This window comes from Lepus europaeus, chromosome 17 (assembly GCF_033115175.1).
Source record: "Lepus europaeus isolate LE1 chromosome 17, mLepTim1.pri, whole genome shotgun sequence".
Classification (NCBI taxonomy): domain Eukaryota; kingdom Metazoa; phylum Chordata; class Mammalia; order Lagomorpha; family Leporidae; genus Lepus; species Lepus europaeus.
In genome coordinates this window covers 9772283-9787450 of record NC_084843.1, presented here as the reverse complement: position 1 = coordinate 9787450, position 15168 = coordinate 9772283, and the positions used below count along the sequence as shown (strand labels likewise).

The following is a 15168-nucleotide window of genomic DNA, read 5'->3' as shown; positions in this document are numbered from 1 at the left end:
GTGTCTGTGAGAACAGTAGATTTTACTTTTGTGAATTTTTCCTCAGTGCAAGCTCAATCTTGTATGCCTTTATTGTTAACGCCCCTTTGACCTCTCCTTAGATTCAGAAATTCCCAGTGTAAAGTGACATTAATAAGTCCCAGGGCACTTGGTTGCCAGGTCAGTTGTATCTGGGAGAATAGAAATAATGCTTTTGTGAGGTGGAGGTGAAAGTGACTTTTGGTTCTTTTGTAAGAATCGTGTGCAGTGATGGTCTGTATTCATTACTTAAATATGTGTCACTTTGATTCTTCAAAGCATTTCTTTATTTTGAATAGGCTTAAACAAGGTACCTTTTTTAGAGATTAAACTTGTTCTGTTTGGTCATTAAGATATTATCCTTATGTTCTGAAGAAATGAATAGTAATTGTAAAAAATACAGTGACTCCTGACCAACTTTGGGTTAGTGAAAGAATGATATTCTTTTTAGATGAGGTTTGATTTAAAGGGAAGTGAATAGTAATGTTACTGGTATGGTTGCTTTTTGTTACTTAAAAGTAAACCTTTTTTTCTTAAGATCCAGATCCTGTTCAGGAGCTTACTTACGATTTACGAAGCCAGTGTGATGCAATCAGGGTGACCAAAACGGTCCGTCCCTTCAGCATGGTGTGCTGCCCTGTCAATGAGAATGCAGCAGCCCTCATAGTGAGTGATGGCAGGGTCATGATATGGGAACTCAAGTCTGCGGTTTGTAATAGAAATTCACGGAGCAGGTAAATGAATCCAGGGGGTGGTGGGGGTTGTTTGTTGCTGTGGTTGTCTGTTTCCACTTTTAAAAGAGTTGCCAGAATTATAAAAACAGCAGGATCGTTTTTCTATAAATATATTAGAGGTGGTAATGAAGATTTTAAATTATTAGGGGATTATGTAAATCTGCTATACCTGCCTTGCCAATGGGTAAAGTGTATAAGTACTGCATCAAGTAGATGGGGGTGCCGTGGCCTGGAAGTAAGACTTTGCGTTCTGAATGTGCAATGCGGGTTTCACTGTGTAAAGCCGCCTCATGGTTGTGTCTTTGCAGTAGCTCTGGTGCGTCCCCTCTGTATTCACCAGTGTCTTTCTGTGGAATCCCTGTAGGAGTGCTACAGAACAAGCTCCCAGACCTGTCCTTAGATAACATGATTGGTAAGCTGTGTCTCCTCTCACCTTCACGCTACTCTTTTTGAAGGGCAAAATTAATAGTCACTGACTGGTAATTATTATGAAGTCAGAGTTAATACTTGAGAAAACTAAGATGTAGAATTAGTCTCTCTTAAGTCAGAGGGGTATAAAATATTTACACACAAAAGTGCCTGAGGTAGCCAAGATTGGCATTTACAGCTGTAGCAGTCCAGGACTGTTCATGCAGAAGAGGCTCTGATACCAGTGAAAGAGGCTGTTGGACATCTGACTCTGGGTGGGGAGCCCTTGCCAAGTCATCCCGGACCTCCCCAGGGCCAGCAAACTGGCCGGTCCCTGGCTTGGAACTCAATGGAGGCTTCCCTCTCTCCCTTTCTGCCGTGCCTAATTCAAACTTCAGCTCAAGGGTTGCATCTCTAATCTCCCACGCCTGATTTAAATGTTCTTTTGTGATCCCTAATGGTTAATCAGTTGCATTATAATGTGGTTTTACTTCCGTTACCTCCTATAAATTGTAAGCTCTGCAAGGATGGGACAGTGTCTGGTTTTAATTTTGCCCCCCCCCCCCCCGCCCACTCCAAAACTCAACAAAAGACCTTGTGCACTCTACATGTGCAGTAAATATTGAAGGATTAAAGTCACTGAGCAGAATTAGAAAAAAGACTTTAACTTTTTAGCATGAATTTTGTTATTTTTATAGTGAGGATCCTTTCAACATATTTGTAGGTAAAATATTCAAAATTATTTAATTATGTATATACTTAATAGTAGATATTAAAGGAACAATGGAGGATTTGTGATTTCAAATATTATGCAATTCGAAGTTTTTAAGATTTTGTAAATACGCTAATTCTTTTAAAATTGTACCTGTAGTTTATAAAGGATTTTCTAAATTATTCTTCCAACATGTGATTGAAAATGGATAATAGTTTTTTTATTTAAATACTTGATAGGTGATATACTAGAAAGAGCACTACCTTATTAAGTTATTTTAATCAGATGTGGTTTATTGAGTTCTTACTACTAAGTTAAGTGCTATGCTAAATACCCCACATGTTACCTCACCACAACCCTGCAAGGTAGGTAATATTTCCATGAATCTATGTGGGAATTTGCCCAAAACCACACAGCACATATATAAGAGAAAGAGCCGGTGTAAACCCGTATTCCTGGCTCTGGAGCCTGCTCCTCAGCAGCGGCTAGGCTGCTCCACTGTCAGCTTGGGCAAGACCCTGACCTCTCCAGACCTTGACTGTGTCATGATTTCTGTCAGTGTAGAATTCCTCCACACAGTGGCACTAACTGATATTTAAAATTCTTTCTGTTCACCATCCAGACATAAATCCAGACGGGGATGTTGAGAGACATACTTGTTTTGCAAAGCTCATTTTATCAGTAACGTAATTTTCTGAGTTAATTGACCCTGTCTCTTCTTGATATAAAATATTAGAGTGAAAGGAATTATAAACACATGAACAGAACTAATCAGTAATATGAAGCCCTTGGGAGGTAAAAATTTTATGCTGTTTAGGTATCTAAGTGGTATAAATTACAGTCTTTAAGAGGCCAGAAAAAAATATAGGTTGTATAGCAGTTCTAGACAGTGCAGTTGATTTAAAACTGTTAAATAAAGCTTTGTTACTTGAAAACATTTTAATTAAAACTTTTAATTAAACTTTTAATTTGAAGTTCACTGTGTACTTAGTGATAATTGAAAGCAATTCAGTTAAATACGGAGTCTGATTTATAGTCATTGGATAAAGGCTGCTGCTTATAAGGCCTAATCTGCCCTACCTTGTGAATTGCCTCTTATGGAAAACTCTTGAAGAGTGATAGTTCTCAGGAATCAACTCCAAGCTAATAGTGTTGGCATATGTAGTTCCTACCTGTTGCATTTCCCATTCCTTTATGGCCTATGTTTTGTTACCAAATGTAGGCAGAAAGAGTGGTATCAGTTGTATGACTACTCCTAAAGGATCATTTTAATTGGATTAAATCAATGGCCATATTTTCTGTGTATTTTCTGTTTTTTTAAAATAATATATTGAGGGGTGAGCATTTAGCCTAGCAGTTAGGATACCTGCTTCCCATGTCAAAATACCTGGTTCAGTAGCCAGCTCTGGCTCCTCACTCCAGCTTCCTGCTCACGCACACACTAGGAGGCAGCAGCGATGGCGTAAGTGATTGGTTTCCTGCCACCTGTGTAGGAGACTGGGCTTGAGTTCCTTGCTCCCAACTTTGGTCTGACTCAACCCCAGCTGTTGCAGGCTTCTGGGGAGTGAACCACAGATGGGACTCCTCTCTGTCTCTTTGTTTCTCTACCTGTTTAATAAATAATTACTTTTAGGAAATATTTTTTATGAAAAACTACAAAATCTGAAATATTCCTGGATGAGAGATACTCAACCTGAATGTATTTTTATATTTACTAATTTACATATTTACACACAAAGTATTTAATTATAAAGCTTAAATTTTGGTGCCAGCATTGTGGCATAGCACATAAAGCCACTGCCTGTGACACTGGCATCATATATGGGTGCCAGTTTGTGCCCTGGCTGCTCCCTGCTAATGGCCTGAGCCCCTGCCACCCATGTGGGAGACCCGGATGAACCTCCTGGCTTTGGCCTGGCCCAGCCCTGGCCATTGCAACCACCTGAGAGGTGAACAAGCAGGTGGAAGATGTCTGTCTCTCTCTCCTGTCTCTCCCTCTCTCTGTAGCTCTGCTTTCAAATAAATAAATAAATGTTTTCAAAAGCTTAATTATGTTGATACATCAAAGTTTCTTATCAGAAATCATGAAGGAATTGTTTGAACTTGCTTGTTAAAAATTATTTCTTTGAGGAGCATAGAGACAGCAACTGGAGAGGCAGAGAGAGAGATATATGGATAGAGCTCCTGTCTGCTTGTTCATTCCCCAGCTGCTAGCCATTGCAGGGCCTGGACAAAGTCGAGGCTGAGAGCCAAGAACATAGTCCAGGGCTGCTAATAGTTGGCAGGGACCCAGTTTCCTGAGCCATGTCCACTCCCTTCCAGGGTCTGCGTTAGCAGGAGGCTGGAGTCAGGAATTGGATCTAGATATCAAATCCAGGTTCTCCAGTTACGGGTGCAGTCTCAACTACTGAGCTAAACACTCATCCTTGAACCTGCTTTTGGTGATCACCAGTTCTATGTGAACTTTACAGAGGGCATTGGATTGAAAAGTAACCCTTTTAAAGGCAATAAAATGGGAATATGTTTCACTGTTCTTTAATGTGTTTTCTTGATTTGTACTGAAGCTTGTATTTAGTGCCCAAACACCAGGAACTTTGTCTAAAACAGTGTTTGTTCAAACTCAGATTTATAGGTCCTTGAATTCTAAAGAGCAATAACCAGGAGTAACCTACCCTTTGAGATGTTAGCCAGGGTGATTTAAGTCCTGTGGCCAAGTACAGAGCCATTGTGGCCCTCGTAGCTACAGCCCCTAGAGTTTATTTCTAGGCCTGAAGAGCATGCTTGGGGAAGTGTTTCTGTAGATTCTTAAGGTCCGTGTGTGCTATAATAAACATGCACTTGTATTTTTTGATTGCAAATTAGGGCAAAGTGCAATTGCTGGGGAAGAGCATCCCAAAGGCTCCGTACTACAGGAAGTGCACCTCAAATTCCTGCTCACAGGGCTGCTTTCAGGGCTGCCCTCCCCACAGTTCGCTATCCGGATGTGCCCACCACTGACCACCAAAAACATCAAGATGTATCAGCCGCTGCTTGCTGTTGGTGAGTGTTTGGCTTGTAGTTGTGGTTTTGTGGGTTTGGTTTTTGTTTGATCCCTTTACTTGAATTGTCTTCTTTTTAATTGCAATGATGGAGCATCCACTGTGAAACAGGCAGTCAAAGCTCTGAGAGCAGCAACATATTTCTGAAGAAACAGGAGGATAGTCCTTGTATAACGACTTTCCCGGGCCTCCCCAGGCGTTCTGTGCTTCTACTTTGTGTCGGGTCCTTGTTAACAACCAATACAGTCAAGCTAATAGTTTAGTAATAACAGTGTTCTTCATTTGCTAACAATTACATTTAAACATTGTTCTAAGTGGATATGGTCTATGTGAACTAGATAGCTATAACATTGATTTTTCCAGAATAGTTTTTGCAAAGAAGTTCTGAAGCTTTATTCAACAGATCAGCTGCAGTTGGAATTTGCCTAGCCTTTTTACTGTCATTCTGTTGCTTTGTATGAACCCATGAAGCCTTTGAAATTGTGAACAGAAAAGAAGTGATAGTTCAAACAAGAGTACCATTCACTTTTCTTCCTAACTTACAAACCATTTTAGGGACTGAAACTTTCTGAAGTGTGTCCATCTTCCTTCTATTTAAATTTTAGACACTCTGAAACCGTGAATAGCTTTAGGAATAATTGTTACTGATAGTGATAAACAGAAAGACTAGTAGTTAACAAAATGTGTCAGGTACTGGCCTGATTTGCATGTTTTCTCACTGAATCTCTACTGCATACAGTTTCTGTTTCTCCATCGTAAAGAAGTGATAACAGACTTAGTGTGGGGAAGTGATTTGCCCAAGAACAGGGGGCAGGACCAGGGTTTGAACCCAGGCTGCTTTAGCTACAGACACCACACACTTCACTATCTCATCATGATTTACTGAATGTAAGAGAAAGAAAACCCAAACTTTCTGAAGAAAAATGATTACTGAGCTCTGCTAAGCTGTCTGAGAATCAGCTGTAATAAAATTTGTGAGTCTCAAGGAGTATGAACTCCTATGTGTAGAAAAGTTTAAGAAAGTGCTTCTTCAAATTGTGTATGTATTGATTTAGTTTTTAAAGTCAGAGTATATGAGATTAGGCCCATTTTTAACTAGGAAGGAGACTAATTTTTAAAAACATATAGTTTGGGGCCAGCGCTGTGGAATAGCAGGTGAGGCCACCACCTGCAGTGCCGGTATCCCATATGGGCACCAGTTCAAGTCCCAGCTGCTCCACTTCTGATCCAGCTCTCTGCTATGGCCTGGGAAAGCAGCAGAAGATGGCCCAAGTCCTTGGGCCCCTACACCTATGTGGGAGACCCAGAGGAAGCTCCTGGCTTGGGATCTGCGCAGCTCCAGCCATTGCAGCTGTTTAGGGAGTGAACCAGCAGATGGAGGACCTCTCTCTCTCTCTCTGCATCTCTCTGTAACTCTGACTTTCAAATAAATAAATAATTTTTTTTTTAAAAAATTTAAAACATAAATAAAAAATGAAAACATATAGTTTCTTTTATAAAATATACCTATTGTAAAATAATTGAAATCTTGAGAAAATATTTAAAACTTTTTATTAATTATTGATTTGAGAGACATAGAAAGAGAAAGATAGACAAAGCTTTCTCATCTCACTGGGTCACTTCCCAAATGCTGGCAATAGCTGGGGCTGGGCCCGGCTTGAAGCCAGGACCTGGGAATTTAGTCCAGGTCTCCCATGTGGGTGGCAGGGACCCAACCACTTCAACTATCACCTCTTTTCTTCCAGGATGCACATTGGCAGGAAGCTTCAATCCCAGCGAGTGGAGTTGGGAGTTGAGCCCAGGCACTTTAGATATGAGATGTGGACATTCCAACCGGTGTTTTTAACACCCGCTTGGAGGGAAGACTGTTGTTAGAAAAAACTGGAAATACCACCAAATTAATACTCTTCTGTTACATCATTTGACAGGTACAAGTAATGGTTCCGTCCTGGTGTACCACCTGACCAGTGGGCTGTTGCACAAGGAGTTAAGTGTGCATTCCTGTGAAGTCAAGTGAGTGTGCTCTATGCAGTCGAGATCACAGACGTCCATCTAATCAGAAAACAGTCTCAGGGACTTTCCACATTGAGCACGCTGCAGTGGCGCTCGCTGGACGGAAACGTGGGCATAGGAAATGTTCCCGTCCTGCTGTGTGAATCAAGGATGCGTGCTCTTGTTGGCTTTGTAAAGGACCCCAGCAGTGGGAGATTTCTTCCTCTCTTACTGCCACTGCTTCCTTAAGGGGTTGGCTATTTTTTTTTTTTTCACTGAAAATCACTATGTTGCCTTGTTTAGGTTTATTTATTTTTCCTTTTTTACGAAGATCTATCAGTAGGACTGTTCCTAACAAATCAAGTAAAATCAATTTAATCTTGTTTGTTTAAACACCATCAGAGAAGGACTGCACTGTACAGCCCGTGTTTGACTGTGAGCTGTGTTCTGTCACGAGGCCATGAGTAGAGGTGCCTGAGGGAGGGCAGTCCTGACAGACGAGTGCTTCTGGCTCTCTGTTTTAAAGCCTTCATTCCTGCTGCACAGCATCTTGCTGAATGCAAACCTGCTTCCTTTTTTTGCCCCGTCAACCACAGAACGGAAAGTTACACGCCTACAAATATAAATCCACACTGTTTTTGGAAGCTCCTTTAATGAAAGTATAAGAATGGCGGTTTTCTGTCTACTATGCATTATGTAATTGTAGGTTTCGTGTGCATATTAGAATCCTCAGTGAATGCATTATTCTGAGTAAATGCATCTTGTGAATGGAGAAGTACTAACCCCCTAAGTGTCACAGCTTTCTGACTGTGATGGAAATCTCCAGAAAGGTTACATTACCATATTCTTTCAAGTACATTGTTTTGTGGTACAGCCTGGGCAGCTTTTTTGCCACCTTACACTGGGCCTCTGCAGTAATTCCCCACATGTGTTCATGTAGATGCCTGGAGCTCTGGGGTGCGGTGACACAGGTGTCTGCACCCGCTCACTCTGCCATTCGTTTTGTCCAGCACAGTGCTTGCGCTCTGTCGCTCTTACCTTGTTCTCTGCTCCGAGTGGATGTCTCTCCCTTGCTTTCCTGCCTGCCTTCTTCTCCTGATGTCTCCTTTCACCCTTGCCTTGTCTGTGTAGTACTTTTTCTCATGGCTAACACCATTGAAGCAAAACTTCCTTTTAACGAGTATTTGTTCTTAAGACTGTTTAGTATTACTGTGTCGCATGTATCATTTCATTGACTCCTCAGTAAACAGCCCTGTTGGGGAGGCACTATTACATTTCCAGTTTCCAGAAAAGGAAACAGAATTACAGACAATCTGGAGAAGAAATAGAGGGAACTCACTGTAGGCCTTTGAGGCCTCAGAGCCTGAGCTCTTTGCCTGAGCTCCCAGTGCATGTGCTGGGTCTCTACCTAAGTAGATTAGGAGGAATCCTGTTGGCAAAAATTAAAAATGTTGACTGAGCTGTGATTCCTGATAAGAATTTGGCACCTACTGTTGGGAAATCAAGCATGTTGCCAAAATCAAACACTTTGTTGTTTTTTCTGAACACTGAAACCTTCAGTAGTTATTATTATTATTTGACAGAGTTAGACAGTGAGAGAGAGAGAGACAGAGATAAAGGTCTTCCTTTCATTGGTTCACCTCCCAAATGGCCACTATGGCCAGAACTGCGCCGATCCGAAGCCAAGAGCCAGGTGCTTCCTCCTGGTCTCCCGTGTGGGTACAGGGCCCAAGCACTTGGGCCATCCTCCACTGCCTTCCCGGGCCATAGCAGAGAGCTGGCCTGGAAGAGGGGCAACCAGGACAGAATCTGGTGCCCCGACCGGGACTAGAATCCGGTGTGCTGGCGCCGCAAGGCAGAGGATTAGCCTGTTGAGCCACGGCGCCGGCCTAGTAGTTAGTTTTAAGTAGTTTTATTATCCTGGATCAGATTGCAGATGTCATTAGGCACGCAAGTTACCCAAGTTGTAAGAATATTAACGGTTTGTAAAGACAGCAGTAAGTTGTAGAGTAGCTTAGAAAGTGAAAAACTGAGGAGTCTGCTATCCGGAAAGATGAATGTTTTGAATAATCATATAACGATACTCCAGGTTTTATATGCATTTTCCCTCTTAGTCACCATTTTGAAGATAATTCACATTTTATATTCAGAGATGCTGCCCAAGAGAATGATAGACTCCTGCTGTCTTTATGTTTCAATTAATGTAATTTTAGTGTTACAATTAAAAGTCATGAAAATTGCACAAGTATAAAAATTTTTTAACTTATTGACAGTAAACCCCATATGCAAATTAAGTCTAACACTTAGATATTATTTTTCTACCTTATGTTAAATGTCTTTTATGAGTATGTATTCTAGAGTTCTTGAATCTTATGGATATACCTGGCCACGGAATGTTAATTGCAGGTGGAGAAACATGTGGGGTTCTTTACATGATGTTGTATCCAAGATGCTTTACAAGTGTGTACTGAGCTTCTCCCCTACACCTGTAGACAGAGCCTTTGCGGCTGTGTCTCCAGTCAAGGGTACTTACAAGTACACCAGAGAGAGTTGTACATGGAGAGTTTCTTAAATTAGTTTGTGTCTGTGTCCAGTAGGGCAAATTGCATAAATACAGCCCAGCACTATCTTGAATGTCAGAAAAACGACTCTGGTAGCTTACATGGATTTCAGAACCTGGAATCAGATACTGAGCATAGTTTTGCGTGTATTGAGTGGTTTGTAGGAGGTAAAATGATCTGTGTTTTCTCTCTGTTAATTGGCAGAAGAATCTGAGAACTTGAAGGCCTGTGAGAAAGTGTGGAGGAAGAGCCGCTGTAGCATCCCTAGTAGGTGACCAGTAGGTCCAACTTCAGACTTTTCTAGGCGTCTGAGCTCCAGATATCTGCCAGCAGATTTGAAGGTTACAGTTGTTCAAGGGGTTGGGAATCTTACCAGGAAAATTCCTAGGTCAAGTCAGAAAATCAACTGCTGTTCTCATTGGCTCATAGCCCTTGGGCTGAGGGTGTATTGTGATGCTGATGTTCTGATCCTAAAGGCAGCGTGGCGCACAGCCCAGCAGAGTCTTCGTTCTTTTCTTCTGAGAAATAATCCTCTCCTGTCTACCCCACTTTGAAGTCCGCCTTGATTTTTACCTCTTCCCTGGGAATCAGATACAGGTGCAGTTGCTCTAGTCTGTTCCGAGGTACTGTGTTTATCCTGCTGGATGACAGTGAGCACCACCCCATCCTGATACGTCCTGTACACAGGGGCACGTCGTGAACAGTGAGGAAGACGTCTCTTCTCTAGTGGACATGGAGTGTTGGTCTGGTCTGTGCTGCTGTGTCAGAATATCTGACCCTGGGGAGTTTATAGTGAACAGAGGCTGATTTGGCTCATGACCCTGGAAGCTGGGAAGTCCAAGGTAGAAGAGCCAGATCTGGCAAGGGCTTTCTGATTCTATCATCCCCTGGTGGACGGGCAGGACAAGAGGGAGAGAGGAGAGGACCAGACTTGCTTTTATAACGAACCACTCTCATAGCAACAGCATTAATCCATTTGTGAAGGGCAGGGCCCTTGAGTCCTGATCAGTTCTTAAAGATCTCACCTTTCATCACTGTTGCAACGGGGATGAAGATCCCAATGCAGACTCTGAGGGGTGCATTCAAACCACAGTGCTTGGCACTGGTAACCTAAGGAATGCAAGTTTTTTCTTGGATGACATTTATTTAATAACAAAATTTCTTGAATGCCTAGCACATGTCTGGAGAGACGTATGGTACCTCCCTCGAGTGTACAATCCAGCACAATGTTTTTCAGCCAGTTACACTGGTTCCTCAGTTACTTAGGCTTACATCAAAACTTTATTTCTCAGCATTGCTTGAAAATAGCTGTGGCTGTGGCCGTGAGTGAGCTTTGGTGCCCAGAGTCACCAGGGGCCTCCACTCACTGCCCACTGCTTCAGTGTGGGGAAGTGAAACCCAAGCCCCAGCAGGTGGGGAAAGAAAAAAAACCTGTATTTGTCCTTTGGGTCTCAGCTTTCGTGGTCCACCAGGAAACCCTGCCTGATCCCTGAGCCCAGATTTTCTGTGACCCTTTGCATTCCCCCATTGAACTCTGTACCAGCTTCTTTTATAATAGTTAATACAGAAAGCAGTTGTACAGTGTCTCTTTGCTGCTGCATTGTAAGCTTTAGAAGGACAACAGTTATATCTGATTCAAGCTGTATTGCCAGTGCCTTCCACAGTTATGAGCATGTACTGAGTTCTTAGCATGCATTTTATAATGAAGACTAGGAGGAATGGAATTATTAGTGTCTAGGGATCATGGCTTCACTCTCCTGGAGCATAATTAGTTTAGATTGCAGCAACTGGGCTTGCGGGGTGGGTGTTGGGGTCCTCCATGGATAAGCATCTGCCCGAAGCTACCAGACAGACACACATACAAAGTGGAATAAGACCAAAATGATTTCCCTCTTCTCTTGTTCTAAGTAGAACAATTAATGAATACTCTTACCTGCTAGAGGAAATAAAGGAGAAACAAGAGACGAAGGGACTCTAATGAATAATTACTGAAATTATATGCTATCCACTGTAGGCATGGTCTGAGCTCAGTAAATGGAGGGGTCAGGTCTGATTGAGAAAGCAGGGCTTGAAGTACCTCTTGGAATAAGAGCAATAGCATGTGGACAAGGAGGAGACCCACACGCCCAGGGATCAAAGAGCCACAGGGTGCTAGAGCCAGGACTTGAACTCCAGTAGTGTTTGAAGAGGGAAGGAAAGAGGTCTTGCCAGGCATGGAAATTCCCGAAGGTACAGCTTTAAGCAGCTTAATTTGAGTATGTCTACACAACTGAATGTTTCAGGAGTGGTAATCCTTGATAAATGCACCAATTCCCAGCTGTTGCGAATAGTTTCTTTAGTCGTCTTTGGATTGTGTTTGCCCCTCTGAGAAAAGACAAGCTGGTGGGTACATGGGGATCAGTGAGGAAGAACACTCTAGTTAAAATAGCAGATAACTAAATAATAAAATATTTTATAAAATAAAATAAATAATAAAATAGCAGTGACTACGTGGTAAGCTTGGTTAGGTAGGATGGCTGGACAGCCTGGAAAGCTACATGGAGAAATTGGGATATGATGCTTGGAGCTATTGTACTTCCTGGGACAATGAGAGACATGTTAAAAGCACAATTTCATGCTAAATCTAGTAGCTGCCTTCAAATTGGTATAGAAATGGATAAACTAGAGTAGGAGTCAGTAAACAATTTTGTAAAGGCCCAGATAGTAAATACAGTAAATACTTTAGGCTTAAGATTTTAGGCTGGGGCAGGTGTTGTGGCACAGCATGTTGAGCCATGGCTTGGGACACCTGCATCCATATTGGAATGCTGGTTCAAGTCCTGGCTGTTCACTTCCCATCCAGCTCCCTGCTAATGTGCCTGGGAGGCTGTGGATGATGGCTCCATTGCTTGGATCCCTGCTACCTATGTGGGAGACCCAGATGGAGTTTCTGGCTCCTGGCTTCCATCTGATGCAGCCCCAGCCATTTAAGGAATGAACCCCAGTAAAAGGAAGATGGAGCGCGCACGCGAGCTCTCTTGCTCGCTCTCTCTCTCTCTCTCTCTCTGTCTCCCTCTGTCTTCCCCTCTCTCTCCTCTCTCTCATTCTACCTAAGAAATAAATAAATATCTATTTGGAAATATTTTAGGCCATAAAACCTCTATAGATCAACTCTGCCATTGTGTTATGAGAGCAACCATAGGCAATATTTTTCAAAATTAATTAATCTATGTGAGAGACAGACAGGCAGAGAACTCGAGCCAAGAGCTGGGAACTCCATGCAGGTCTTCCATGCGGGTGGCAGGAACACATTTACTTGAACCATCACTGCTGCCTTACAGAGCCTGCATAGCAGGAAGCTGTAATCAGGAGCCAGAGCCGTGGCTCCAGCCCAGGTACTCACATGGGCTGGGATTGTCCTAACGGCATCTTAACCACCAGGCCAATGGCCCACCGGTGTCATAAAGGCTGGGCACTTGCCTACAGAGCAGAGCTTCAGACTTCTCTCCCAGGCCACCTCTACTATTCTGCAGTGCAGATCCCTCCGTGCCTCTCATGGGTGCTAGTCCCGCTGGCCCCCTTCTCTTTCCCATCTCTCAACTTTTGAACACTAACTGTTAGTAGGCAGAGTGTGTATTCACCTCTGTCAGTTCCACAGAAATGAGCCCCACAGAAATGAGGGTTATGGGTTGCTGTTTTGTCAGCTGTGGGTTTCTCTCTGAAATTTGTCTATTTGCTTTTCTATAAATGATGACACCATTTGGAACCTTCATCCACTTCCAAATCTAACAGCTTGTTTTGTGTTTCTGCCTCTTAACCAAGAAGGAATTTTGATAAAATTCACTAGTATACTCAACTTTAAGTATTCTGTTCATAACATTTTTATACCACTTATTTTTAAGCAGTTGGAGTTCTTGGAAATGGCTGTGATGTGACTCCCTGACTAGATTTTAGTAGTTGTTTTAATCCTATTACATTTGGAGATAAAGTTTTTGTTAGAAATGATTTCATATGTCAGAACTATATGGTAATATAGTTACAAATAAGAGGTAATATTTTTAATTGTATAGTAAAAGGTCTTAGGAAAACTTTTAAAATGAACTTTTCAAATTAAAAAGGAGTATTAGATTAATTTTTACTTAATTTCTCATTGTAGGGGTATTGAATGGACAAGTTTGACTGGTTTTCTTTCTTTTGCTACCTCAACACCGAACAATATGGGATTAGTGAGAAATGAACTTCAACTGGTTGATCTTCCAACAGGTTTGTGTATTTCTACTATTAAAACGTTCAGAGTGAGTCAGAGATGCTGCTGTTCATAAAACATGCTCCAAAATACTTTTTTTCACCTTGGAATTTTTTTAATATTCTATTCTTTGTCCTATAATAATTCTTAGAAAAATCTCATTTTATTTTGTATAGAAATCTTGTTAACACAAATACATAATCAGGGAAAGTAACATTAGCCTGGACAGATTCATAAGAAATGTGAAACCAATTCTGCTTCCTACTTGAGTGTGTGTTGTCATGTATAACCTGAAAATAACTTTTAAAATAACTCATTGTAGTTGGACTTCGTTAGATTTTACATTTAAAATTTTGGCCTTTATACTAAATTTTTTTTTTTTTTTTTTTTTTGGACAGGCAGAGTGGACAGTGAGAGAGAGAGAGACAGAGAGAAAGGTCTTCCTTTGCCGTTGGTTCACCCTCCAGTGGCCGCCGTGGCCGGCACGCTGCGGCCGGCGCAACGCGCTGATCCGATGGCAGGAGCCAGGTGCTTCTCCTGGTCTCCCATGGGGTGCAGGGCCCAAGTACTTGGGCCATCCTCCACTGCCTTCCCGGGCCATAGCAGAGAGCTGGCCTGGAAGAGGGGCAACTGGGACAGAATCCGGTTCCCCGACCGGGACTAGAACCTGGTGTGCCAGCGCCGCAAGGTGGAGGATTAGCCTATTGAGCCGCGGCGCCGGCCTAAATTTTTTTTTTTTTAAGATTTATTTATTCATTGAGAGGCAGAGCAACAGAAGAGGGAGTGGGGAGAGACAGAGAAGTCTTCCATCCACTGGTTCAGTCCCCAAATGGCTGCAACAGCCAGAGCTGGGTCGATCCAAAGCCAGGAGCCTGGAGCTTCTTCCATTTCTCCCACATGGGTACAGGAGCAGAAGCACTCGCGCCATCCTCCACTGCTGTCCCAGGCCATTAGCAGGGAGCTGGATCTGAAGTGCAGCAGCCAGAACTCAAACCAGCATCCATGTAGGATGGTAAAGGCTTAACTTGCTACACCACAGCGCCTGTACTAAATTCTTGAAAACCTCATAGCTGAAGGATTATTTTTAAATGCCCAAATTTAAAGTTTTGATAGTTTTTGGCTGACTGAATTAGGAAAGTTAGTTTGGAAGTTTAACATTTTTGTAATAGGAAACAGTCTAGCAAAGTAACCTGTTCAGAATTGTTAAAAATTCATACCCAGTGAATTCTGAAGTGAGAGACTTGAAAACATCATGAAAGCTTAAAATTATTTTATCAGAATTATGGTGAATTTCTTTAAAATAGTTCAGCAATATGAATGTCTGTAGATGATTTTAAAGGATACAGTATATGTGTATGTGTGTGTATAATAAATCAGGTATATGCTTGTTTCCTAAAAGTCATATATTTCCAAGCTCTGAAAGGTACAGTTGAACTTACTTAACAGTCTGTGTTACTTCAGTTCAAAGAATCAGCCCCAC

General features: G+C 42.1%; 1 protein-coding gene and 1 non-coding gene across 2 annotated transcripts in view; both read left to right on the top strand.

Moving 5' to 3' along the window:
• WDR11 (WD repeat domain 11) overlaps window positions 1-15168 on the top strand; it is a 61296-nt gene that overhangs the window by 17347 nt on the left and 28781 nt on the right. Inside the window, exons 8-12 of the mRNA XM_062214645.1 lie at window positions 557-752; window positions 1061-1164; window positions 4735-4911; window positions 6839-6923; window positions 13599-13705. Of these exons, the coding sequence (XP_062070629.1) occupies window positions 557-752; window positions 1061-1164; window positions 4735-4911; window positions 6839-6923; window positions 13599-13705 (669 nt within the window). The remainder of the gene's footprint in view (window positions 1-556; window positions 753-1060; window positions 1165-4734; window positions 4912-6838; window positions 6924-13598; window positions 13706-15168) is intronic.
• LOC133776450 (small nucleolar RNA ACA64) lies at window positions 10757-10877 on the top strand. The gene has a single exon (XR_009868396.1). It is a non-coding gene; the product is annotated as a small nucleolar RNA ACA64 (small nucleolar RNA).